The sequence below is a fragment of the Misgurnus anguillicaudatus genome, chromosome 13 (assembly GCF_027580225.2).
Source record: "Misgurnus anguillicaudatus chromosome 13, ASM2758022v2, whole genome shotgun sequence".
In the NCBI taxonomy this organism is placed as follows: Eukaryota; Metazoa; Chordata; class Actinopteri; order Cypriniformes; family Cobitidae; genus Misgurnus; species Misgurnus anguillicaudatus.
In genome coordinates, this window is record NC_073349.2 from 5988954 (window position 1) to 6016621 (window position 27668).

The 27668-nt window shown below is 36.4% G+C and overlaps 3 protein-coding genes across 3 annotated transcripts in view; 1 reads left to right on the top strand and 2 right to left on the bottom strand.

Moving 5' to 3' along the window:
• The window catches only part of l3mbtl1 (L3MBTL histone methyl-lysine binding protein 1), a 29385-nt gene extending 26617 nt beyond the window's left edge, over positions 1 to 2768 (bottom strand). The window contains exons 1-3 of the mRNA XM_073874916.1: positions 2654 to 2768; positions 619 to 770; positions 207 to 382 (exon numbers count right to left, since the gene is read on the bottom strand). Of these exons, the coding sequence (XP_073731017.1) occupies positions 207 to 382; positions 619 to 770; positions 2654 to 2703 (378 nt within the window). The 5' untranslated portion in view covers positions 2704 to 2768. The remainder of the gene's footprint in view (positions 1 to 206; positions 383 to 618; positions 771 to 2653) is intronic.
• A 3379-nt stretch (positions 2769 to 6147) lies between these two features.
• Positions 6148 to 10808, bottom strand: arl6ip5b (ADP-ribosylation factor-like 6 interacting protein 5b). The gene is made up of 3 exons (XM_073874917.1): positions 10559 to 10808; positions 7205 to 7426; positions 6148 to 6967 (listed from the first exon to the last, which is right to left on the bottom strand). The coding sequence occupies exons 1-3, from the start codon at positions 10735 to 10737 to the stop codon at positions 6796 to 6798; spliced, it is 573 nt and encodes a 190-aa protein (XP_073731018.1). The 5' UTR covers positions 10738 to 10808; the 3' UTR covers positions 6148 to 6795.
• A 2530-nt stretch (positions 10809 to 13338) lies between these two features.
• ogfr (opioid growth factor receptor) lies at positions 13339 to 24419 on the top strand. The gene is made up of 7 exons (XM_055187955.2): positions 13339 to 13611; positions 16036 to 16104; positions 16193 to 16274; positions 16370 to 16448; positions 16568 to 16634; positions 19246 to 19394; positions 22424 to 24419. The coding sequence occupies exons 1-7, from the start codon at positions 13507 to 13509 to the stop codon at positions 23484 to 23486; spliced, it is 1614 nt and encodes a 537-aa protein (XP_055043930.2). The 5' UTR covers positions 13339 to 13506; the 3' UTR covers positions 23487 to 24419.
• Positions 24420 to 27668: the final 3249 nt, after the last annotated feature.

Consider the following 27668-nt stretch of genomic DNA (forward strand, 5'->3'; position numbering starts at 1 on the left):
CATTTCAACTCGTGTGCAGCAGGCACGTACCGACATGACACATGATGCACACAGGTCCGCATGACGCAGCAAACACGTATTTTGAATTCGCACCCTTCGGAAGAGAAGTCACCGACCGCCACTGTCTAATGCTCGGTCAACTGCTCAGTAGCTTTAGCCTAAAATCGTAAACAAAAGGGTAATATCAAAATGACACATTTTCTCACTTTCAGGTTGCTTGCAGGTATGATGGCCATTCCCTCTTTCCAGCCCAGAACGTGCACAATGGTCCCTCCGACTTGAGCAGGCAATGATGAAGCATCTAGTTCACTGACTCCACTGCCTTTAATAGCCTTCATCGCATTTTGAGGCAACTCTGCTTTTTGCAGAGGATGAGCTATGGCTACAGGAAAATAAAAGTCAAAGGGTTTTTTCTCCCATAGATAAAGTATTTGGGATGTTAAGCGTAGAGACCTTATGGTTTTGGTTCACAAATAGCAAAGAAGGTTCTATTTCACAATAAGGCCAGTTTAATCTAAAATATAAAATAATTACTCTTGTAAACCAATCTAGCAATCTTTCAAAAGCATGCATTTAAAATAATGTGAAAGGTAGGTTAAATTTTATAAGAATATGCACCTGGTAACATGATTGTGGTAGTATCCTGATGTTTCTGCCTTTGCGAAAAATTGTCATTGTGAGTGTGAGAGGCGCTGTTTTCATCTGAAACATCTTCAGTATTTGGCAAAATATTCAGGTCTTTGGCACTCATGGCAAGACTCATCTGAGAACTGTCAACAGAAAAATTGATGACATTGTGATAACACACAAAGTCATTTTACTTCAAAGGTTGATGTTTCAAGGATTAGAAAAAGTCTGAAACGCTAACACAGGGCAAAAACATGGATGGATAAAATAAATAAATTAAAAAACTTTAAGTCTTACTTTGCCTGAATAATTGGTCTAAATAAGCTCAACACCTTAACATGTCTATGACTGTGGTCAAGCCCATTATGCTTTCAAAATACACTGTGAGAAACAATGAGCTGCCCAGTGAGATTTGAAAAAACTGCAAAACAAAATGCTGTTTTCGGGTTTTATATTTTTAACTCTATTATTTACAGGTTAAAATTATATGAGGCTTTTGTATATTCAAAGGGGACATAAAATAAAAATCTGATTTTTTCCATGTTTAAGTGCTTTGATTGGGTCCCCAGTGCTTCTATAAACGTAGAAAATGTGAAAAAGATCAACCCAGTAACATAGTTTTGGAAACCATTTTCTGCAAGCATTTGGCTCCCCTTGTGATGTCAGAAGGGGATCTTATTATAATAATATCACCCCCCATTGTTTGTTAAATGTTTGTTCATGTTAATTAATTGTGCGTATGTTATCAGACTTGTTGAAATTGACATTACCTAAGATTGATGCTGTTAAAAAGTATTGTTCATTGATATGTCAACTACTCTATTTATCTAATGTTATTAAAGGCGGAGTCCACGATGTTTGAAAAACGCTTTGGAAAATTAGACGGGCCGACTACCAAAACACACTTATAGCCAATCAAATCAAATCAAATGCCGGGTTGCGTATGTGTGGGGCGGGTCTATCAACAGAAGGTCCAGATTCTATTGGGGTAGGGGCGTGTTTGTTTAGGTGATTTCAAATATCAACATTGGCTTTCAAACATCATGGACTCCGCCTTTAAATGGTAGCCTACCTTATATATGCGTATATACACCATATACCAAAGTTATTTCCAAAAGCAGACAACATAATGACATTTTTACAAGATTTCCAACTGCAAGTGTCATAATATTACTTTTTTACAGTAATAATATTTGAAAAATATTCTTATCACTTAAATGCTTTGATACTAATCATAAGTTGTAACACTTGAAAGATAATAATGATGCATATCCCATAAACCTATAGGTGAACCATAGTCCATAAACTGGTAAACATATTGTAAATATTATCATAATGCATAATCCATAAACTAATGGTCGTGATGATGATGATGGTGGTGAAGATGCACAACTTGCATAATGAAAAATAGATGATGATTTTAATTTGACAGTGGTGATCATACTTAGCCATAAACTGATATATAGTGGTAATAGAAATTGAAAATGATGATGAACACACAAACTGATGGACAAGATAATGATGCATAATCCATCAAAGATAGTGAAAATGAGGCATACTGTAGTTTATAAATGAATGGTGATGGTGCATAGCGCATCCTCTCCTCAAATATTTCTAACTAAAGCAATACAAAATGGCGGTAGCCCCTAATCTTGTGCGGTAAACTGTAAAATAGGAGAACCGTTCATTATTTAATTCCGCTCCTTCAAGCCTGCAATTTTCGATCGAAAGGTTGCTTTATTGAAGGAACCTCTAATTTTAACACAATTAGACGGATAACGAACAGACCTAAATGAATCGGGCGATTTAAAAACATATATTTTAATCCCATGGCAACCACAATTTGACGGCTAATTAAGAGGCTTTATTTAATAAATTGTATTAAAGACAGATAAAATAAACGCCCGCCAGCATCTACAACTATACAAAAACACAAGCACGGGAATACCTAATTACATTAATCTGTAAAGTCCTACCATGAATTGTGCGTAAAGTGAATGGGAACAGATAATAAATTTATTCTCACCAGCACTGGTCTTGCTCAGGAGAAATGTGATCTGCGCATGCGCGCGTCATCCGTGCAGAATCCCTTGACGTTTGTGAACAGTTTGAATGTAAAGCATTTTATATTTGATTCTGTGCAGCATATGACACAAATCTGATTCTGTTACACAGATTGTAGCCTATTATTTCTTAAGTATATTTCATTATTACTTTAAAATTGCGTATATCACTGATAAAGTAAAATGCAGTTTGTTATAATTTATCTGACCCTTAGAAATTATGTAACCTAAGAAAAGGTTAATTCAGAGATCATGCTTGTATGTTTTTTAAAGATGACACTGCAATGTCCTGGAGCAAGTGAGAAAATAAAATAGGCTATCTTTACACAATGGAAAATGCAAAAATGTCATGAGATTGTGAGACTTGAGATTAAGTTAGTATTTTTTTTGGAAAATCAAAAAATTCTCATCCCACAAATGTATTCAAAGGTGAGTTTATGTCACTCATTTGCCATCAAATAACTGTAAATTAAAGTGCAACAACAGATTTTTGTAAATACTAGGCTAAATGTAGGCTAGGTTTTATTTAAAAGTGTCTGCTAAAAACAACCAGGGTAAACTAGTTCAGGTTTATAAAGGTCACAAGTAGGCTATTATTGTCGATTGTTAATACATCTTTGCATACAGTATTTTTATAAATCTGTTTTGTTTTGCGGTATTTTGTTGTAGAGATGAAATAAATGTTATTTATCCATATGTGTCATTGTGATTTTTTTTTATATAAATGTGCCCTCATAAGTTTAAACCAAATCTGAAAATATACTTCTTCCCTCTTGTGGCAATTCTTCTCTTATGATGTCAGCAAGCTTTTAAGAATTTGTGGTGTTGCAGGACAGCTTTTCAAACAAAACATCAGTATCAAGGAAAATTACATAAAAATCAGAAAATGATACTGATGATAACAAACTGTAATAATAATTCGATATTTATAGGCTATATGAATGTTAAGAAAGCTTTTACATGTCAGCAGTCCACCAGTGAGCATCAAAGGCGACAGTGGCATGGTATCAAAACTCCAGTGGGGTAGAAGTGGAATAAACCTTGGGAGAAACCAAGCTCAACTGGTTGTGCTACTAGTTGCACCCAACACTGGTACAACTAGTGGCACATGTTTATAGTTCTTTGATCTGTGGCAATGATCATCAAGCCAAACCAGATGATCTGTCAGTTTTAAGGGTGTTTGGGAACCTGAGGATAAGTCACCATGTGGCAAATGTTCGTGTTTGGATTCGATCAAGCTAACTAATGCGGCATAAATATGTTTAGGCAGTTAATTAGGCAAATAAGGTCAGATCACTGTGATACACAGGGTTGTCCCAATAGTGGATCAGTATAATATTTTAAAATAAGGGTCATCTAACAACAAAGTACATAATCTAATAATCAAAATGCTTTCATCATTAGCAAAAACAAAGCTACTAAGTTAACTAGGTTAACCAGGTTCTGAGAAAATGGACAGCTGGGTATTTTCAGCCTAACAGTCAAATCTTGACTTCATGTTTTCTGATAATGTCTACTATACCAAGCATGTACAAGTGAAAAAGGACCGGGCCCAAATCTAATCCCTGTGGCACTCCTTATTAAGTTCTACCGATGTGGATGCTACGAGAAGGCTGTTTATCACTGTGACAAGTGCTATTTCTGTGCGATCATGGGACCTTAATACAGATTAAAGATTTTCATAGATTGATCAACCTGAGAAAAAAACAAAAACAAAGAAAAAACCCTGTATACTAGACTTTACTAGAACATGATATAGCTTAACTTAAACATCACTATAACAGTGCGAAAAGAGAACAACTAGCCCACGTTTATTGACCATCTCTCTATAGCAGGTCATGTCTCCTCCAAAAAAAATTTTTATATGAAGTTTATTTAACTAAGTTCGGGAGGAGCATAGTCATGTGATCTAACAAAGTGTGAAGTGCCGTCCATCACCTCTGTCCCGTGACAGTTTTTACAGCATCCCTCCTCCACCCCTATTACCTCACTCTCAGCTAGTTTCATCTATCCTAGTTAGGGGAGGGGTACTCTAAGCCCTCCCCTCAGAAAAGCACGCACTGAAAAAAAAAGATTCTTTCAATTTACTCAATTTTTTAAGGTAAGTGGTCGCAATCAATTTATTTAAGCTACATTTAAACAAAAGTTTTTTGTTTTGTTTCATATTTTTAATTTTTTTGTTTAAATGTAGCTTAAATTGACTGATTGCGACCACTTACCTTAAAAAATTGAGTAAATTGAATGAATCATTTTTTTCAGTCCGCCACATTTGATTTCATTCTCTATCGATTACATGTTAATGGGAACTCGTTAAATTTTGTGAAAAGTGCATGGTTAACTTTTAAATTCTTCAGCTAGGGGATTTGTGAAACACTTACCAAAATGGATAAACATTATGCAGACAGTGGAGATGTATTTGCGAACAGATTTCTGATATCTCGACAGATGTTGCCGTGACGAAGCAACCAATTTATGGCAAAAAAAAGAACCCAAAATGTTTCATATCTTCTATATGAAGTATTTTAGATCAAACTTTAAACTGTTTGTATGGTAATAGGGGTTGTTTACATGGATTCTGCTATTGTGAGTCATATAGTGCCAGGAACTGGCAGCAGGAAGTGTGTCAATTACAACATACTTTAAAATAGCCCACTTATATTTATGCAGGTCAGTTTAATCTTTGTCAGAATAATGCAAAGACATGGCAGATGTAGAACTGTGAAAGTTTTAGCGATATCTTATAAAGAACTCCTGAAAACCATTAGTGCACCTCTGCATGCACATGTATTTAAGTGGGTAAATATAAGTGGACATGCAAATACCACTCAACGTATGCCATCAATATGAGACATGCCGTTTCTCTTAATCCCTTGCCATAAACGTATGGCCTGGCCATGCAGTATCGTTTGATCTAAAAATCCATTGTCAGTGCAAAACTTGTTCGGGTCAATAAGAACAATACATGTACAAAGTTTTGTACATGTGCCATCTCTGCACAAAGTTTATTTGACACGAAACAGCACAGCCCCCACCACACCCATGTGCAAACCTTTGCCCATACCCACTGGACGTCTATGCTGACGAGTCACGCATGTGACAATTTTCAAAAGTTTTTGAGGATGTCAAGTATTCCAAAATTACTGAGCCCCTAAGGTTACATTGGAGATTTCAGATTTGCAGATTGCAGATTTTTTTTATAAAGTTTAGTTTCGTGTGCTCATGTGAAACTATCGCGAGCATAGTTTCCACACCCGCTAGTTTTACGTGCGAGCGCGAAAGTTACACTTTTTTAAATTTTTGCTCTATGTCCCCTTAGGGGCTCCGTACAAAATGATTGGATCATTTGGACCTTTAAAAAATCCTTAGAAAGCAATAGGGGCCTTTGCACATTAAGTTCACTCTCACCCCATCGTGCTTGGGCCATAAAAAGAATTGAGCAAATCATACATACAAATAATTTATAGGTTAACATGTTTAATTTTGTTATTATCTGCAGTCAAAATATAAGCAAATAAAAAAAAAATTAGAAGACCATATAAAATCTTTTGTTAATGGCCTTCATCATCCTTAAGCTTTAAGAGTGGGAAAATATTATAAATTTAAGTCTATTATTTAGTCTGATTTCTGCCAAAGGCAATGTTACGGTTAAAAAGTGCCCAAACTTTACATTCAAAATGGCAACAAAACATATAACCTGGCAAGAGGTGCACACAACTAAACTAAAATATCAAAGTGCTTTCTGTAATTGTCTGTATAAATCTTTTCATGCTTTACATCGCATACATATTTATGATATTTCCATGTACACAAAAATAGACAAAATTACAATAAGAGGTGCAAGCACAAAGGGTTTGTGATTAATTTAAGATGCCTATTTCGGACAAAAATACAGTTTAGCAGGCAGTTTTCCACAATAGCAAAAAATAAAAACAGCATTAAATAGATTTTTATAACACATTAAGGGATAAAACGTATGTTTATGCATTGTCATACTTTGGTATATTCAAAGGATATCTCAAAAGTGCCATGTGGTGGTCAAATGTCTGACAACAAAGTAAACAACAATAACCATTTAAAATAAAATAAAAGTTGATGGTACTGATGCTTAATCTTTCAGCTTACTCTCCAAGAAATCCTGGACTTTATTGATTTTCTCTTCTTGCTGATCAAGAAGATCCAGTATGACTCCCATTGGCGTCTTCTTTAGGCCAACACCCTCAATCTTGTTCTCCAACTTGTTCTTCATGTTGCGAAGTCTCAAAGAAGCATGGATAAGACACACTGACAAAATGAAACACAACAGTAAACCTCAAAAACTGATTAGCGACCAATAATCTTTGGGTACTATATAGATCTGTGGCAGCATGAGGGTGAGTAAATTTGGCCAGATTTTTCCGTTTTGGGAAAACCTTTAATAAGTTTTGCTTTACACTCACACATCCTGCTAAAAATGGCCGCCGCACTCATGTAGCTAACATCTCATCGAAATGAATGAAGTTATGGAATCTAATACTCACAATAGCATGGGAAATGTAATACCAAAAAGAAGCACAATCACTCCTCCACACAAGGACAGCAGGAAGTAGCTGATTCCCAAAACAGCAACCACAAACAGAGATGGATTTTTCTTTTTAAAATTCTTGATCATAGCCTGGTTCTCTCCTGCCCATACGGAGCCCATGAAGACCGCAGCTACAACTGCGCCACCAAGAAACATGCCCAAGGGGTTCAAAAACCTGCAAAATTCACAAAACCATAAAGATCAGGTCATTTAATGCACAACAGTGATAAAAATCATAGAGATGTTCATTAGTCCATAGCAATGGTTTGCTTACAATGGGCAATAACACCACTTCTGTTGCCTAAATGCTCGCGCAGGCTATTTGATCTTGTGGGCTGTAAAAGGATCTATAAGGCCTGGGAAAAGCTGGGTATCTGAGACCTTTATTTTAGTATTTTAAAAGTGGTGTGTGTACATTTTAGCGGCATCTAGTGGTAAGATTGAGAAATGCAACCAACAGCTCACCCCTCAATTTTAAAACATATGATAGTCGCTACAGGACAAACATGTCATCATCTGAGACAACAGCTGCATCTGAAAGCTCTAAAACGCTGCATTCGAAGGAAGCATTTCAAGGCAGGAAGGCATCAAGACTAGGGCTGTCACGATTATGAAATTTGGCTGACGGTTAATTGTCTAATAAATCGTGACGTTTTGGTGCTTTGACGGTTATGACGATTAATTGACTGATTTTTTTGCAATAATGACGATTAATTGTGCTTTGACATTTAATTCTCATACATTTTTTGTTTGTTCATGAAATAATTTTTACACATTGTTGAGATTATTTAAATAAAATATTTTGCAAGGTTTACCTGGCAGTAAATATTAACATACATAACAAATTTAAAATAAATTATTTAATTAATATATCTTTTAAAAACTGAAAATTCTTCATAAGAAATAAACACAATAAAGTGCCTCAAAAATAACTGAAACAAAGAATGCAACCAGAACAGGCCTTAAATAGTAGTCAATCCTGCTACGGTCATATTAGTACTGGACCACATGTCTGTAGTGGCTGCAAAAAAATCTATTTCTGCAGCTCCTCCTTGTGTTTTTTAGAGAGATGTGCAATCATTGCGGTGATCTGAAATCATCGTGATGAGCTCAAACAATCGCGATGAGACGATTATTTAATCATTGTGACAGCCCTTATCAAGGCACGTCCGAATCCAACGTTTGGTTTACTTTCTGTCTCCTGAGATACCTTCATCATCTTGTCCCACAAATCTATGCTTGGGTGTGTGTGGGAATTGGAAACTTTGGAATTTGTTTAATGATCACAAATGCGCTCTCTGTTTATACTTCAAATAGAATGCCATGACATCTGATCCTCTCATTACATTATGATACGTTTACATTAGGTATTAAGCGGACGCTTTCATAGAGATTTAAAAACTGAGAAAGCAAAGTGTGAAGATTTGTCATTACACGCATCTTCATTATATCTGTAGAATAATAAAAATAATATAGATATTGTTTATAATATAGAAATATTATGATATAAAATATAATCATGTAAATTTTATATACAACAACATTATTATGTACATTATACTTATAGCGTAGTATTAATTACAGCATACATGATTATTGCGTACATGTGGTAGTAGTTGTTTTTAAATATTTTCGTAAATTTTGAATAAATTATCATACTAAAGTTTTTAATTTGTTCATAAAAACGTCCATACACACATCTCACGCACTAAATAGTGTGTACGCATGCTTAGTGAATGAGACCCATTGCCTTGGATGCAGCCAACGTAGGGACAAAACGTGTCTGTAGAGCAGTTTGTCCATTTAGGGCTACTGTAGAAACATGATGGCACGAAATGGTGACTTCCATAGATATGTATAAAGGCTAGATGTTAAAGGCTAGGCAGAGTCTCTTACGTCATCACCACGCCATCTTACCACAGGCAGCTCGCTCACTTGGAGCATTGAGTTTAATGGTGCAGGTACTTTTAAATGACCATAACTTGCTCAATTTTCAAAATGTTTGGTTTCTTACAAACGTTATTAACGTGGCTATAATTCTGGATGCTTTAACATGTTTCATGAATTTTTTTTGTATAAGTATGCAGTGTCATAGGTACATCTTTGACATCTTGACAAACCAAAGTGTTTGAAAATCGTTAAAAAAAATAAGCAAGTTATGGTCATTTAAAGTACCCGCACCATCAAAACTCAGCGCCACGAGCGAGCGAGCTGCCTGCGGCAAGATGGCCGCCAAATGCAGACGTTCCACTCAATTGGCCAGAAGCACGGGCGAGACATCTAGACTTTATACATATCTATGGGTGACTTCCATGTACATCTGCGGTGTATGTAGATAGAAACAGCTCATTCTGAGGCAATAAAAACAATACAGTCCATTATGTATACACACCACTGATAATATAGTTATGTAGATTATATTGCATTTCTGTCAAGAGATCCTTCTAAAAGTTACACAATGCACCTTTAAGTAGGAATGTATAACATATTTGAAATGTGCATTCTAATATTTCCTCGTTTACTAATCAACCTTTAACCTGTTTGTATTTTGTGTCCATTTTTGCAGATTGACAAATTATTTTACAAAATTATACATTATATTTGTTAGTTATTTACATTTTTTGTACTTTATCAGTTTTTTTAAAACATACTTCACTACATTCCAATGCATCATATTTTTTACCCCATTATATTTCATAAACAAGCACAAGCACATTAAATACATTAAAAATAGAGTACTTTTTTATTTTTACTCAACTTTTACTTGATTTGAGTGTAATTAGGAATTAAACGCAATTTTATTAAATGTAGTGGAATACAAAAATATTATATGCTTTAAAATGTAGTGAAGTAAAAGTTTTCCAAAGAAAAACACCGTGATCGAGTAAATAACCTACTTAAAAGACACTAAAAGCTCTAAAAGTTTGGTCCCAACTTGCCAATCTATCGGTTTAGTTGCTCACATAGCAAGTGACTCATTTACTTCATTTAGACAGCTGAAAACAAAAGGCCTATACGTTTCCATGGCAAGAAACATCCAACTACAGTAGGGTGGGTCCACATAAACCACATTCCAGCGATTATAACCAGAAGCATTTCACATTTGCGGTATATTGTGTTCTCTGTAACGTTGCCTTAAAATGATGGAATGAAATCAATGACAGCTCTAAACGCAATTTAGTCTAAACTGATCACGCAATTCATGCCAGCTTCTATACAAACTATATAGATATGCATATACCAAGCAAACATGACAAACATGATATGATGTGTACACACATTTCAAGTATTAAGCTACATTTCCTACCCAACAATCAATAACACGACGATGGCGACAGAAAAGTAATTCGTCTGATAATAAAGTAGATTGCTGATCACTCTGTTATTCCATTTGCTCAAATCAGATACATCAGGTTTGGCAAACTGATCAAAACCAGGAAAGAAATCCTTCCATGGTCTCATCGGTGCGACTTTCACTCCTGCCATGATGCTGCTATCCGAACATTGATGGACCGCATCCAGTCACATAAATAGATGCGTGATACGGGCCCCACCAGTTGGTGGGTGGGGCTTAAAGGCATCATAAAACTATTTTAATATAATGTATAATGTTTAATATAATGTACATTTTTAGTTCATTATCTGACAACGTTTATTCGTGTCATTATTCCATGATTCTAAAATATAAAATATCTCTAAAAATAAAACACTGATGTGAGTAAAACATCACCGAGGTTGTCATGTGATATCCGTTGCTTTTCTCTGCGCTTTCAGGATGGCCAAGCCAAAGAAGGCTGCAGCCTGTGGAGGCCGCATATGCAGGCTGCATACGTCATCAAGTTGTATTATTTAAGTTAACTGAGCAGTACAATCGCAAGTCAAAAGAATATAACAACAATTTACGATTAACTAAGAATAAAAGTCGACCTTATAATTGTTAATATTTTGAAATAAAATAGCCTTGATGACGTAAACAGCCTAGAAATGCGACCTTCGGAAGCTGAATCCTTCTGATTGAGAAAATGTGCTGCGCAGATTGATCGTGCTATGCCACCGCGGGAGCTATGCTGTACTGAACATAAAACTATGCTCTCTGGGCTACTTAACGTCATAACACAAACGATATCCGCAGCGTATCGAAAACTGCATGATTTTACATTAGGCTTGTTCGACTTCCTGCAGCGCCGCTAGAACTGACAGGCGAATTACGTCAAAATACCGCGAGAGCGAGACGAAATTAGACTTCGTATGATTTCTCGCATCGCTCTCGCGGTACTTTGACGTCATCCGCCTTTTGGTTTTTGCGGCGCTGCAGGAAGTCGACCAAACCTATTGATCGTCAGAAATATAAGCTACTAATTAGTGAAAAAGACCTAAACAGTGGGATGTACAATTTTTGTGTAAAATAAACAGCTCACTATAACCGAGCAACAATTAAGAAAAAGTCTTTAAAAGTAAAATATAAATCATAGTGTAATTAATAAAAGTTAGTATGCGAGATGTAATCATGTTTTCATCTTTTTATTAATAATTTTCTCTTCCAAATGCAGGATCTCATAAATGCCCATGGTCCTATACATGAAGAATCATAATTTCTTGATCTTGATATTTGCAGAATGTTTGAACATCCTTAAAAACAGGCAGGCAATATGAAAAAACTTTATTAAACTATACCAAAGCCATGTGGGCATGCTGATTTGCCATTTGGAAACCTTCTGATATAAGTATAGGCTACATCCTTCAATGTAATATGTGAGCTAACGGTTTCTCTATCTTCATCAGTAATTTGGGACACACCAATACCCTCTTTGCTTTGAAAAGAGTACAATTCTTTATGAAATTCCTGAAATACTTTTACTGGTGTAAAAGTAGTGGTCAGGGCACCAGATCTTGACTTGATGGCATGTAGGCCTATAACTCTACTTGGGAACCCTTGAGCTAGGTTTATCTCTTAATTCAAATAGTTATTGTTTATTTTTAATTAAAGGGTACTAAACTGGAGCTGACCACTGTATTTCTACCTCAGCTTTTTGCCTCTTTGCTTCCTTAGATCTGCCTGAAATGCTATGAGATCCTATATGACCTCGAAGGCCTTCCATAAGGTTGAGTCGAACACATCTCTGTCATAAGTTTCCTCAATGCAAGCATCAGTATATCATGCACACAGATTCAGGCACTAAGTTGGCTCACTAAACATTAAGGCAATAATGACATATTTTTCCACAATTTGACTATTTAAGTGTAATATGAAACGTTACCAACACAAGACATAACCATATCTCTCTGACCTTTTTAATGCTGCTTAAAGTACATTATTAAACACTTTAATTATTCTGTAAATATCTGTGCAACATTTCAACCGAATGTAAAATGTTAACAATTTTGTGTTCTCTAGCGACTTGTGTTTATGTAGGCCTATAGAATATAACATCTTTTTAAAACCTTTTCATGTTTCATGATCTTGAGTTGGGGCTTATTGTTTTAATAGTCATTTCATTTTAATTATCTAAATGTCTTCCTCCTTTAAATACAGCATTTTCTGTGTTTTAGAAACCAGTTGCATTGGGAGTACCATTCTTACCAACAGTAACTTTGTTCAAGGTCACTTCCTGTTTACTTTCTCTTTGCAGATGTAAGTTTTAATAACATTATGTTATTGTTACTACGCAAATTTGGAAAAACGGTCTAGATTAGTCACTGAACACATTATTCACCATTGATGGTTATCATCTGCGATATTCCAGGATATGTTTTTTTTTTTGTTTGTTTTTTTGAAGTAACACATAATTCATCACACTAAACTTTTCTGTTTCACACAGGAAGCAAGAAGATCCTGTGTGACAGATGTGCTTAACTCAATCTTAAATTCAAATGTGTTTTAGATGTTCATTATTTCCCAGTTTTCATGTTTTAAGACAATTATGTGGCTATGAGTTCAAATGTAATCATGCAAATAATTTTCACATTTTCAGTAAAACTGTAAAAAGTGTTATTTATTTATTTTTATTGGCTGGACATTTTTGGGATGGTGCATGGAATGCAATCCCCTAGACCCCTTGGTCTTTAGTAGGCTATAGGGATAGAGCAGTAGGCTAGTGCTGATCAAGGTCCACTCATTCATGAGTGATGCTGCTGCGTGCAGTCAGTGAGCTGCTGCGGCTCGGCGGACATCTGCGCACCTAATGGAGCAGTGCGGATGCACATCAAACATAAGCTTACCGATCACGTTTATTAGCACGTATATGATCTTTCGGTATGGACGACGACCTGGTGTGTGAATATGACTCCACCTGGGATACGGAGAGCGACGGAGACGAGCTGGAGAACACCGGCCGTAGCAAGAAAACACGGCCCGCATTCGTAGGTTTCATTTCCTTTCATTGATCATAAAAACAATTGCAGGATATGGATTTTTTATTTTCAATTAAGACACGAATCTTTAAATTGCCTTCCTGGTCTGTTAGAACGATTGTGTTTTTAATTTATAACTGACGGGCAGTTGTTAAGCGGGCGCTTTGCCAACTTTGCATGCATCGCTCAGGTAACTCGCGGAGCGTCACCAGACAATGCGCGATTAAACACTTTTCATGGGTTATTTTGTGAATCTCATTTTATCGTTGTTATTGTTTATTATTCGATTGTGTTACAGCGATTTAGCATGTTAGCTAGTTCCTCTACATTGTCGATGAGACGTTGACCGGAAGTGGGTCATTCGCGTCTGATCTTCACGTGATCTGCTGCTTGCAGCAGAGGTGCGGATGACATATAAGTCGTATTAAAGAAATGAAACAGGAATTTGTGGTTTTAGAGCTCAGAGTAGCCTACTTGCATAACGCACAAACACAGGAAATAGAAAAATGTAGAGTAGAATTAAAAATATATTAATAGATGTAGTAATATGTGGAAGAGTTACGGATGTGCGTACGTACTGTATACAGCTGTTTATATAATGTACATTTTACAACTGTAAAAAATAAATGTGTATTAAAAATAATTATGCATGAAGTATGTAGGATGTTGTACTATAAAATATTGTACTTTAAAACATTGACTTGTGGTTAGAAACTATTGTATTATTGGGCTTTGGTGCATAGGCGTCTGTAGCGTCTGCCTGAGGGTAAAAGCACCAAAGGGTTATGGCCTGGGTGAGAGGGTTCAGTAATCATGATACCTGCCCATTTCCTCATGTTTAGTACTGATGATAGCAAAGCCATTGGTGTGTTTCAATGACATTCTGGACCTCTGATAGGATTTAATAAGTTTCAGCTTTAAAGCTGTGCCAGAGGTTGACCCAAATATTTTAAAAAGAGCATCTGAACTGTAAATTATGCAAATATATGAGTTTGACACCCTATGTGCATTTGTTGCACATGTTATTATGCACAATTGATAAAAAATCATTCCATTTGCTAAAACACAGAGAAAGTTGTGGCAAAATTAAGACTCAAAAGCACCCCATAGTGGATGAAAACATCCCCAAAATAACATAAGTGTTAAAGGTGCAGTGTGTACATTTTAGCGGCAACTAGTGGTGAGGTGCTGATGAATTGCAACCAATTGCTCAGTCCACTGCTTACCCCTCGTTTTTTAATCACATAGAAAAGCTATGTTAGCCGCCACCGGACAAACATGTAATCGGAGACAACTTAGTAAAAAGGTTTGTCCATTAAGGGTTTCTGTAGAAACATGGCGGCACAAAATGGGGACTTCCATGTAAGGGGACCCTCTGTGTATGTAGATAACAACATTTCATTCTAAGGCCTAGTCCACACGGACACGGGTATTTTTATAACCATGAGTTTTTTCACGCGGTTCGGCCGTTCGTCCACACGAAACCGCAGTATCAGGGCACTGAAACCGAGCATATTTAAAAACCCCGGTCAGGGTGAGCTTTTTAAGAAACCCCGGTTACAGTGGTGTCATGTAGAGAGTAAAACCGGGGGTTTTGCCTTGCGAAGTCAGAGTGTGCGCCGTTATCCACTGTGTTTGACGTCAAGATTGTGCGCCGCTGACTGCTTTGTTGATGATTCTGTGCGATGGCGAACGTATCTTGCTAATAATAACTGTGCTAACAGGGCTTCTAACATGTATACAGATAGATGCTCAGTTATCTCACTATATTGCGGAACACGATTTGGGTTATATCCCCGCCTGCTGGTGTGGCATGTTCTTGACAGCGCCTGATAGCGTGCTTTTGCTTTATCGTGTGGATGGATATTTAATTTAAACCGAGCATGTGTGGACGGGATTTTTTTTTAGGGAAAACTCCGGTTATAAATATACCCGTGTCCGTGTGGACTAGGCCTAAGGCAATAAACACATAATGGTTCATTATGAAAGGTCCTTATACACCACTGATAATATCGTTTGTATATTATTTTGCATTTCTGTCAAGAGATCCTTCTAAAAATTACACACTGCACCTTTAACAACAGGTGATTCCCCAGATGTAAAGACCTAATATACTGACATGTTTTGAGATTCCTCAGATGATTAAAACTTCAGATTAAACACCGCCAGATAAGACAAGTTTAAGCTCTAAGCAACTTTTGTAAGAACAAGCTAGATGCTCCACCATCCACAGCACACACGTGCAACAGTTTTGATTTTACAGATTGCAGCTTTAATGTACTATTTAATGATACAATGGTTTAGTATCCAGCATACAGTCAGATTATACTGTGTTCACTCAGGTGCAGCCAATGAACTAGAAGTCATAGTTCAAAAATGAATTAAATTTAAACTGGAAGTTGAATTTAAAGTTTGTCTCTTTATTTATTTCAGTGGTCCAACTCTTCCTCCAGAAACCTCAGAGCAGCCAAGGACATGCAGAACTACAGACATGAATATCCAGTAAGAATATTTAACTAGAAAATGCATTTTGTATAAAGTCTGTTTTGAAACAATTAAATGATGTCATGTTTGTTTGATCATCTCTAAGAATATCACAGAAGAAGAATGCTCAGAAGAAAGGATGACTAATTTACAGTTCTATCTGAATAAAATTAAATCTTCACCTGATGGTATGCTCTTAAATTTCTCTTCTTCTACAAATAATCTCAGAGTTGAGCTTTATCATACTGTGAACTCATATTTTGCTACACGCTGTATTTTTTAGATGTGTCAATTGAGACATTTCACACAGAGTGGAAAACTGATTACAAAAGACTGGAGAGAGTTCATTCCTACATTCAGTGGTAAGAAAATAATTTATTTAATTCCCACTTCATCTTCATGTTTAGCGATATTTCTTTGACCTTTAACTGGATTTGTATTAATTTATTGAAAAATGAAATTAAAGTTCTTTTGCTCTTAGGTTGTTTCCTCTGCGGGAGCCAGGGGTCAACTACATGGCCGCAGAGCTCACCAAGAAGGAAATTCAGGTGAGTTTGTGAAGAAATATCTGAAATGACCTTAAAGTCATAAAGGTCATGAGGTGATTGACCCCACCATGTAATCTGCAGCTACTTGAACCTGCATGCTTGCATTGTGATTGCTGTAAATAAAGCAAACAAATCATTAAAGGCATAATATGTAAGCTTTTATATAAATCTGTGAAAATAGAAAATAATGTTTTTGAGAATTTCTTATTTAAAACAAGCTTATATTTAACGCTACATCACAATGTATGGACTTTGTATAGGAAAATTGTAAAAGTCTTGTAAAACAGGTTTATTCATATGATGCCCAAAAAGCAGAAAAACACTGAAATCATTGTACCCAGTTGTGCTCTGAATACGAACTTCAGGTGCTCCGTATCATATTCAGATATCAAATTCGCAATTTATACCTAGCAGCTATATAATAGCTTTAAGTTTTTAACTGGCATCGTTCTGTGAGTGGGACACCGATTTTACTTCAAAATTTTGCATTTAGATTTTTTATCTATCACGTCAAACTATGTATCAGTGGAAAGATCTAAGCCTCTAGAATACATATTCAACAGTGTTTAATAAAATAAATTATGAAGGGAGAGTAATTAATTCATTTATGAAGAGAGTGTGCCTCAAAACATTCATATCCTACTAAATGTCACTGTCCCGCCAGCATACGTTTACTTCAGTGTTTTGCATGTGAATTCTTATCCAATCGTGACAAACTATATATCGTTCGAAAGCTCTAAGAGTGTAGATTTCAATTATCATTACCATTTTGAAAGCCATTTTCTAAAATGCCACGGGTCCACAGGTGGGCCCACTCTGTTATTATATATTTGTAACACTAATATCCTAAACATCTTAACAATATCATTGGAAAGCTCTAAAGCCCGGAATACACTACACGATTTTTGACTTCTTATAAGATCATTACCTTATCACACTGTGCGACATGTATCGTTAAAACTCGGGTACGAGAGGCATGTAGACTGTACGATGATGACACGGAAGCTTCGGCTGCAGTGTCACACGTTGCGCAACGTCACCCGCATGTGCTCGTGGTAAACAAATACCGGCGCGCAGGTCGTAGTAGCAAACAAACTGTGCGGTGATCATGCCGAATTTCTGACACTGTCAGAAAACTATCGCAGGCTATCTTTGGACCTGGAAAACAGCCGTCTTTGAACCTCTCTCACTGTACGACATAGGACCACCGATGGAGAGCCACGATCACAGAAATCGCGACGATAGTTTCACGATGGCAATCTTTCGTCTGGGACAGCCAATAATCGTGCAGTGTATCCCGGGCTTAAGAGTGTTGTTTTTAAATTGCATCATCATTTTGGGAAAATTAGGACATAGTGAAAGTCAGTTTCTAAAATGTCACACGGCCACAGGTGGACCCAATTGGTTTTTACATATTTATAACACTAACACCCTACTCTAAACCTACAAAATTATGACAAACTATGTATCACTGGAAATCTCACAGACGGTAGTTTACATATTTCAAGGTTATCTGGTGACAGAAATAATGTAGTGACAGTTTTTTTGTTACATGACCCCCCCCCCATAGGAATGTATATTAATTATTATTTATTCATAAGACATAATGGAAATAAAACATAATGATGCAATAATAATGCAGTGACAGCAAATAATTAATTTGTGACGAGTATGCAGCAAACCGTTGACACCTAGTAACCTTTGTTGGTCAAACCACTAAAAGTGTAACACAAACCTCATTTTTTGTGATTTTAACTTAAAATGTGGATCACGACTACTTGAGACGTATGGCTTCATGTTTGCATTTTTACGTTTGTAAAATTGTTATAATTTTATTTATAAAATTAATGTTATTTTTATTTCTTAAAATAAATTTAAACTGCTATAACAATTTTTCTATTTAATATTTTTACCTCCAGACACTTCTGTGAAGAACCTTAAATGCTTTTCTTGAAAACAAGACCAAGATTAGGCTTCTAGACTAAATTTGAAGGTGTACATCACAGTTTCACCCCCACTCAAAATGTATTTGTGCCAGTTAAGGGGTTAAATATTTATTTGTTGTCATTTACAAGCACTTATGCTATGGGGAAAAAATAAAGTCCCAAAAAAATGATGCCCCTCCGAAAAGATGGGGTAATTTTCATGGTTTGTAGTGAAAGTACTGGGGGTTGAAGGAGTTAAATCCTTCTCTTCAGTCCCCCACTACAAATCGTGATACACATATACACCATGTGTACAATTATTAGGCAAGTTGTATTTTTGAGGATTACTTTTGTTATTGTACAACTACAATGCTCTTGGTCAATGCAAAATGTTAACAAACCCTCAAACTTGAACATTTAAGTAGTAAAAGGGAAGTTTTGGCTTTCTTAAGGGAATATTTATATGTACACCATTATTAGGCAACTATTAGTGTACTGCCTAATAATTGTGCCCACGGTGTATCATGGATTAAAATGGCCTTGGGTTGATAAGCAATTGAGATGCAGGAATCTTAAACAAAAGTGTCCATTTGCTCTCCATAAAATTTAATTGCTAACTCAAAAAACTGTGATAATAAGCAATCTCATTGTGATTTTTTTCCCCTTGTTATTGGATGTGTTGTCAGGCATTCAAAGAAAATGAAGAAGCCAAGAGTCGTCTTGTTGATTCGTACGAGCTCATGCTGGGTTTCTATGGAATACAGCTGCTAAACAGAGAAACTGGGGAAGTAAAGCGAGCTGAGAACTGGAGGGAGAGATTTGCCAATCTAGAGAGGTGAGTTACATGAGAAAAGTTCAGCCTACTATATTTATTAGTCATATATTTACATACACTTTTCTATATTATGTTTCATAAGGTGTAGATTTCGTTGCTGTGTTCAATCAGTTTCTCTCTACACTAAATAGAGGAAAAGGTAACATAAAAAAATCAATGTCTTCAGTCATAAGCTGCTGAGCCTCCAGTGCCTCTAATAGGGCACTCTGTAAGACTGATAGGACCACAGAGAGATCCCAAGAGGGAATATCTCTCCAACTTCTTCCGTAGGAAGAATTGTACAGATGTGATCTTTCCCACAAGAACACCAGCTCACAAAAAGATGCAACTTCAGAACATCAAGTTGGCTCATGGAGTGGGCTCTGGCCTGAGTGATCGTGTCTATCAGTGCTGGTGATAGTTTTGACGTTCCCTTCTGGATCGTGCCCTGCCCATATGTGTAAAGGTCCTGCACCAGGGAGGAGCTACTGGTAGTAGCATTAGCTGCAAGAACTCTTGGGTGTGCAGTGAGGCTCATCGGGGGAAATGTGTATTTGCACAGACCATGTCGTGTGTGCACCAAGGCATCAGTGCTGAGGGGGCCGAAGACTTGTGGATGAGAATCGTCATGTGGAAATGTCTTTTATACAGACACAAAGATTAGCTTTACATCTTGAACAGTAGCTTGTGAAGGGCCATGTTCAATAAATGCATATTCAGAATTGTGTGCAGACCACCTATAAAATAGCCCTTGTGCATCTCGGTTAGAGGACCTGGCCCTAATGCTTCCCTCGCCAGAAGGGTTGCGACCTCTTCCTACAGCACAGAGGTACCCTCGTCTCACACCATGGTACGTAGGATGCCATTCAACCTGGGTAAATTTGATCTCGTTGTCACAACGAATCATTGGGACAAGTCACCGCGACAGACTGGCAAGTGCCAACCATGCACTTTGAGGCTCTATGCAACTCTGCAAAGTTGAACCACAAGAGCTGCTCTTAAGGGTCGGGTATTAGCATAGATGAAGAAAAATAGGGGATCCACCATTGCAAACAAAGTTTAGAACAAATAACAAGAAAACAAAGAACAGGAATCAAATATTATGGTGACCAAAATTTTGGGCAGCACGCGGATGACCGCGGACCCTCCTGATGACGTCATGCGGACGGGACGCGGACGTCCTGATTATACCTACGGCTTTAGACCATGGGAGTAGACATTGTGCAAGCACTGTGACTTTCATTGCCCATAGAGTGGGGTCAGTAATCTAGAGATTAATAATTCAAGGCCCTGGGAAGTTTTTGAAAATATACATACATAGATACAGGTCATTGAAAGTGCTTGAATCTATTTTATGCAAAAAGTTTTCTGGATAAACATCCATATTATTCCCTGTGTAGTGTAGGATAATATCATAAAGTTTCTAGACTTTTTAAGCACACGTGCTAAACTGTTTGCTTTAAATGCTTACATCTTTATGCGAATGTTGATTCATACCAAAATGCTTTTTTGCATAGGTGTGTTTGACACATGAAAACGTTTCGGGTTACGTATGTAATTGTTGTTCCCTGAGAAGGGAACGAGACACTGCGTCTCCCTTGCCATACTTTCTGCTTCCCTGTAACGCCGTCTTTGGCAATATTTCAGATAGCGATATACTTCCTGGCTCCTGCGTCACCCTGTCTTTGTCTTTAAGCCTCACCATTGGTTGAATTTGATATACACATTCAGACGCACTTACCCCTGGAGGCGTCCCCAAAGTGTCACCGCAGTGATGCAGCGTGAGTTCCCTCGAAAGGGAACTGTAACAATGTATCTTAAAAGGTGTCCTTGCTTTCACTTGAAATGTGTCCCCACTTTAGTCCTTGAATTTGAGGGTATTAGACCTGGAAAGTCCTTGAAAGGTCCTTGAATTTGAAGTTAACTAAGGTCTGTGAACCCTGACAATAGCTACCTGACCACTTCCTTGTGCACTTGCAGCAATGTTAGATTTGATAGTATTCACTATATTCTATATAGCATATATTTATATTGTATACTCAATTCTATAATACATCACTGTAACAGCAGTATGTTGTAGCTGCAATCAGTAACACTGTGTCTCTGTCTTCTGTTACGGTTTTGCTTGTGCCAAAACCTCACTACTGAAAGCCACAACGCTATTTACGACAAAAAAGACGTAGACATGGCATTGGCAACACTGCAAGACAGTGCTCTGTGAAGCAGCCTCTCTAATGCCAATGCATACAAAATGCAACACCAAGATGGAGGTTTATTTAAATGAAGTTTATTTAACTAAGATCGGAGAAGCATGATCATGTGATCCAACCAATCAGCGCAAAGAGGTGCTTATAAATAGCAGTCCCTTACCACTATCCCGTGACTGATTTTTGCAGCATCCCTCCTCCACCCCATCACCTCACTCACATCCAGTTTAATTTATTCCAGTTAAAGAGGGGGGAGTACTCTGGGTTCGGGACCCTCTCCTTGGACAGCACGCCTAATATGCTTTATCTCATTCCCTATCCATTACATGTTAATGCGAACTCATGAAATTGCAGAACATAATGCTGTAATATTATATTGGTCAAAGGAGTAAATGGTAACCACACGAGATGGCAGAACGTTGATATGGTTACATCTGTTTTAATCATTGCATTTCTCTGAGTATGTCTTGTTCTGTACAAACATGAAACGAACATTTAGGGGATTCACACCTGCATTTAAATGCGGTTGTTACTCTTGAAACTTTGAAGCGTGTACAAGGCCATAGATTGTGATTCGTGTTGTTGCATGTGGAAATTGGCATTATCTTGCAGTGTCCCCCAGGATAATAAATATGCAGAGTCTTGGCCACTGCAAAAAATTTGTAACAGGTTTTTGATTCATAAGAATAAAAGGCCTTTCGTGGGATGTGTTGGTTTAAAGAGTTAATAAAGACTTAAAGAGCCCACATAGTTTGTTTTATTTCTCTCATGCACCACTTATAAATAACAGTATATTTTCTTCTTAATATAAATATCAATATACCTTTTTTCTTCTCCTTTTAGGAACATGCACAATAACCTTCGGATTACCAGGATATTAAAGAGTCTAGGAGAACTTGGCTTTGAGCATTTCCAAGCACCCCTGGTTCGCTTTTTCCTTGAGGAGACCCTTGTCAGAAAAACGCTTAGCAGTGTTAAACGCAGCGTGCTTGACTACTTCCTGTTTGCCGTGCGTGAGAAACGCGAGCGCAGGAAGCTGATCCGGTTTGCTTTTCAGCACTTTGAGCCCAAAGACAAGTTCGTCTGGTGCCCCAGAAAAATCCAGAAACGCTTCAAGAAGAAACGCTCTTTAGTCGGCAATGGAGAGAGTGCAACAAATGATGAAGGTCTTGTAAGGCATAAAAATAAAGATGGAGAAACCACAAGTGAGCAAAAATATAATAAGCCGGGTGATGATGTTATAGAAACCATAAAGCATGTTGAAGATGACTCCGTGATCAGTGTGGATTCAGTAAAACTTTCTGAATGCTCTTCAGAAGATCTTAAGCCAATTCTAGATGAGTCCTCTGTTGATTTACCTCTTAAAAATGGTACCAGCATTGACCACGGTGAGATGGACAACTCCATCCCTATTGATGAACCAAGCTGTGGTGTAGATGATAAAATCAAAGCCAGCGAGCTGACTGAAAGCTCTAAAGAACCTCAAGAAGTTCTGGAGCTTGAACAAGACCAAGAGGCCTCCGAGAAAAAGTGGGAATGTGCAGCTGGTTCTAGCACAAGTTCAGGAGAATGCAGCGAGTCCCTGGATGAGATGGACAGTTTGATCTGTCCAGCCGCATGCCAGTCGGACCAGAAAAACTTTCACGAAGCAACCTCAGGCACAAACAAAGAGAGTACAGTGACGGACAGTCCTCTACACTGTTTGGCACCACAGTCTGAGAATATTCCCACGCCTGACTTTAAGAACGGATCTGGAGTGACCGCTCATAAACAGACATCAGCAGAAATTGTGAATGTCAGGTCAGAGGAGAACCATGAGTGCAAGAATAAAGCAAACTGTAACCAGTCAAATGGACCAGAGTTGGAAGAACCCATGGAAACTAGTGGAGTTCAGACCTCGCCATGAATGATTCATGAATATATTATCAACTTAAACTTAAAAGATTAAATATTAATTGACTTTTTTATAGAATTTATTAAAGGTGCATTATGAAATGTTTGCCTCTGTAGTGCCATCTGTGGTTGAAACAAAAATTGCAGAGTCCAATCAAAATGAAATTCATCCTTGTAGGCTTATAGTAAATCATAGTGAACTGGGCAAGGCATATAAACAGTTTTGGGCACTAATGTTTTTATGTACTCCCAATATGTAATTGAAATTTTCCATATTGCACCTTTAAAATATAATTTTTTTATATACAGTGCTTAACAAATTTACTAGACCACCACCCAATGTAGGGTTTGTGCCACAGCTGTCCTAAACTTAACAGCATTGGTGATTACCAAAATCATTTTTATGTTTCTGTAATAGTTAATCCACTTGTATTTGTAAGCTCTTTAGTCACAATAGTATTTCTAATTCTAAAATATAATTGTTTTTATCCATGAATTTACTGTTTTATAAAAATAGCAGGAAAATGGTAAGGCACTTTATTGTTATTATTATTATTATTTTATTCACATGACTAATTACAGTTAATACTTGCAGTCCTTTTAATGGTTGAATGTTATTGAATGGCTTGATTAGTTTCTGAATGTGCCGGTTCGAATTTGGGTGAAAACAATTAAATGCTGGATGATCTGAGACTAATAGGCAGGTGGTCTAATAAATTTAAGCACTATATTAATGGAAATGCTATTGTTTAATTGGCAGGGCTAAATATTCATTTCTCTTTGTCTTTTTTAAACAGGTTTATTCTTGTTTGGTGTTGAGTTCAAACTTTCAGTTATTCTGAATTGTAGTTTTTCTATTTCTGATATGGACCTTTTTCGTAGACTAAAGGAGCAATGTAATTTAACATTCAATAATAAGAATCAAATAAAAATATTCTGTAGTGTATGCGTGGAAATATATTTTATTTAACATTTCCTTATCACAATGCCAAACCAGAGTGTTTACGGTAAAAATACAAAACAAAATATATTAAACTGTAAGATATTAAACAACAAAGGTTTTTATTATTACATAAAAATATACTTTTAGAAAAAATGTCTCAGCTTCTGAATTATGTACGGTAGGGGAAAAGAGAACATGCTTTTTTCTAAAAAAAAAAAAAATAATAATAATTTCTATGTTATATTTTTATCTTTTCAAAATTCTGTTTACAATTAGTGGCATCAATTTAATTACTTAATGTTTTTCTGTTAAAGGATTAGTCCATTTTCTTAAAAGAAAAATCCAAATAATTTACTCACCACCATGTCATCCGGGATGGTGGTGTCTTTCTTTGTTCAGTCCAGAAGAAATTATGTTTTTTGAGGAAAACATTGCAGGATTTTTCTCATTTTAATGGACTTTAATGGACCCCAACACTTAACAATTAACTTAACACGTAAGTTTCAAAGGACTCTAAACGATCCCAAACGAGGCATAAGGGTCTTATCTAGCAAAACAATTGTCATTTTTGACAAGAAAAATAACAAATACACACTTTTAAACCACAATTTCTCGTCTAGGTCCGGTCCTGAAAGCGTCAGCGTGACCTCATGCAATACGTCATGACGTCAAGAGGTCACAGAAGACGAGCGCGAAACTCCGCCCCAGTGTTAACAAGTGTGTTGAAAGAGGACCGTTCCGACGTTGTTGTATATGAAATGATACTAATTAATGTCTTTGTGTCAGTTTATTGTTTACAATGGTCCGCAAATGTGCATTTTATGTAACACGTCACTTTGCATTTATGTGAGGTCGCGCTGGACCGGACCTAGACAAAAAGTTGTGGTTTAAAAGTGCATATTTTTAATTTTTCTTGTCAAAAATGACAATCGTTTCGCTAGATAAGACCCTTATGCCTCGTTTGGGATTGTTTATAGTCCTTTGAAACTCAGTGAAAAAAACTGTTACGTGTTGAGTTAAGTGTTGGTGTCCATTAAAATGAGAAAAATCCTTGAATGTTTTCCTCAAAAAACATAATTTCTTCTGGACTGAACAAAGAAAGACATCAACATTTTGGATGACATGGTGGTGAGTAAATTATCTGGATTTTTCTTTTAAGAAAATTGACTATTCCTTTAAGGGGCATATCATAAAAATCTGACTTTTTCCATGTTTAAGTGCTATAATTGGGTCCCCAGTTCTTCAATGAACCTAGAAAATGTGAAAAGAACAATAATAGGTTGTTGAAATGTGTCTCCCCTTGTGATGTCATAAGGGGAAACTACCACCCCTTAATCTGCACTATCCAACAATGACACTCCCATTTAGTGCAGAGATCGGCTTATTTGCATTTAAAAGAACTCACCCAAAAATGGCACCTGTCCATTTTAAATGCATGTGTGAATGAAACACCGCACAATGATGACATCTGCTGGTTCACAATATGTAAATAAAAAAGATGAATCAAAAGCACCTAATAGCAAAGTTTTTTAAATATGTAAACAATATTTTTTATATTATAAACAATCAAAACCTTATGTAAAATAAAATATGTATTCCTACAAATGCAAAATGCATTGCTGATCAGAACACATTATGAAACAAGAAATCAGCTATAGCCATTTGACAGTAAATCAATAATAAAAATCTTAAAATGAGATACAGACAGTCAACCCCATTTTAAATCAAAGCATTAGTTGAAATGCACCTATCACTAACGATAGCTCTATACTCTTTTGCTAATAATAAAATGTATTACCTCCTGTATTATGACTGATAGATGACTCACCAATTAGTAATCAGTTTTCTATTCCCCTAGTATACATACCTTTTCTAATTTTACTTCATTTGTCATTTTCTATTTTTTTTTACAGTTTTAAACATCCCAGCCACCCATATGCCTTATTTCGTAATGACATAGGTGCTGGAAAAATGTGGACGACCCTGGAGGCCTTTTCAATACTGTCATGTTTAAGATCATATGAAATTTGTGGCTTGGCATACGGGCATACTGTGGTCATAAAGAGGATGGACATGGTCAACCAAAATATGCTGTTGCATTTAAACAATGCACAGCTGGTACTGGGGTCCAAAGTGTGTCAAAAAAAAAAATCCCCCACACCATTAAACCATTAAGATACCTTGAACCATTGATACAATACATGCATTCATGTTGTTTAGGCTACAGCTAATTGTGACCCTACCATCAGTGGGCCATTCTCTGCCATTAACTCACCCGGAGAACGGCTGTGCACTGGATATGCGGGATCATAGGGGGACTGGGTTAAATCTTGTATTACAGAAAGCTTGTTTCGGGTTCTTCAGTGTTCCTGTAGCTCAATTGGTAGGGCATTATAATAATAAAGGCTGAATATAAATTAACACAGTTTTAATTCAACTCAGAAAACATTATAGGATACATTATGGTAGATGCTAATGCAAATAAAGAAAAAAGCATGCCAGTATGTGAAAGATCATCATGAAGCAAGTTCTTGTTTCTGCGGGTAAAATTAAAATATACTTGAATACTAAAAATATACTAAACACCAGCGAGAATTTGAGGTGCATTGTTATTTTTGTGCTAATCAAAGTGTTAAAGTTATACACACTACAAACACGGTAATTAAAAGTATAGTTGTACTTCTGTAGTAGCGTACTTACTGCAAGTGCACTTGAAAAAAATATAGTAGCTTATAAATACACTTTAAAAAAAAATCTGCCTTGAATTGTTTGTTTAATTAACTCAAATTTACAAGTTATTTTAACTTACTATTACTTAACTTGACTAGAGATTAGTTGTTATAAATTATACTTGAAATAAGTCAACTTCATTTTTATATGTCATAGCAACTAATCTCTTGTGAAGATAAATAATAATAATTTGAAATGACTTGTAAATCTGAGTTGATAAATAAAAATAAGGCAGCAAAGAATTTTTACAGTGTAGATTTTAAATGGATTTAAATAAATTGTGTCTGAACTAGCACAGTAAGTTATAGCACAGTTATACTTAGATGTTCTTAAGTTTATCATTAGGAGTACTAAAGAATTTTTTTTGTGTAAGTACAAAATCAGTGTGTTCAAAAAGTGCATTTACTTAGTGTATTTTAATAAAGTGTATTTTAGTGCAAAAATGTGGTTGTTTCAAACATCTATGATTATAATACTGATTTGATTTGAGGTGTATTTGGTATAGGCCACTATACGTGAATA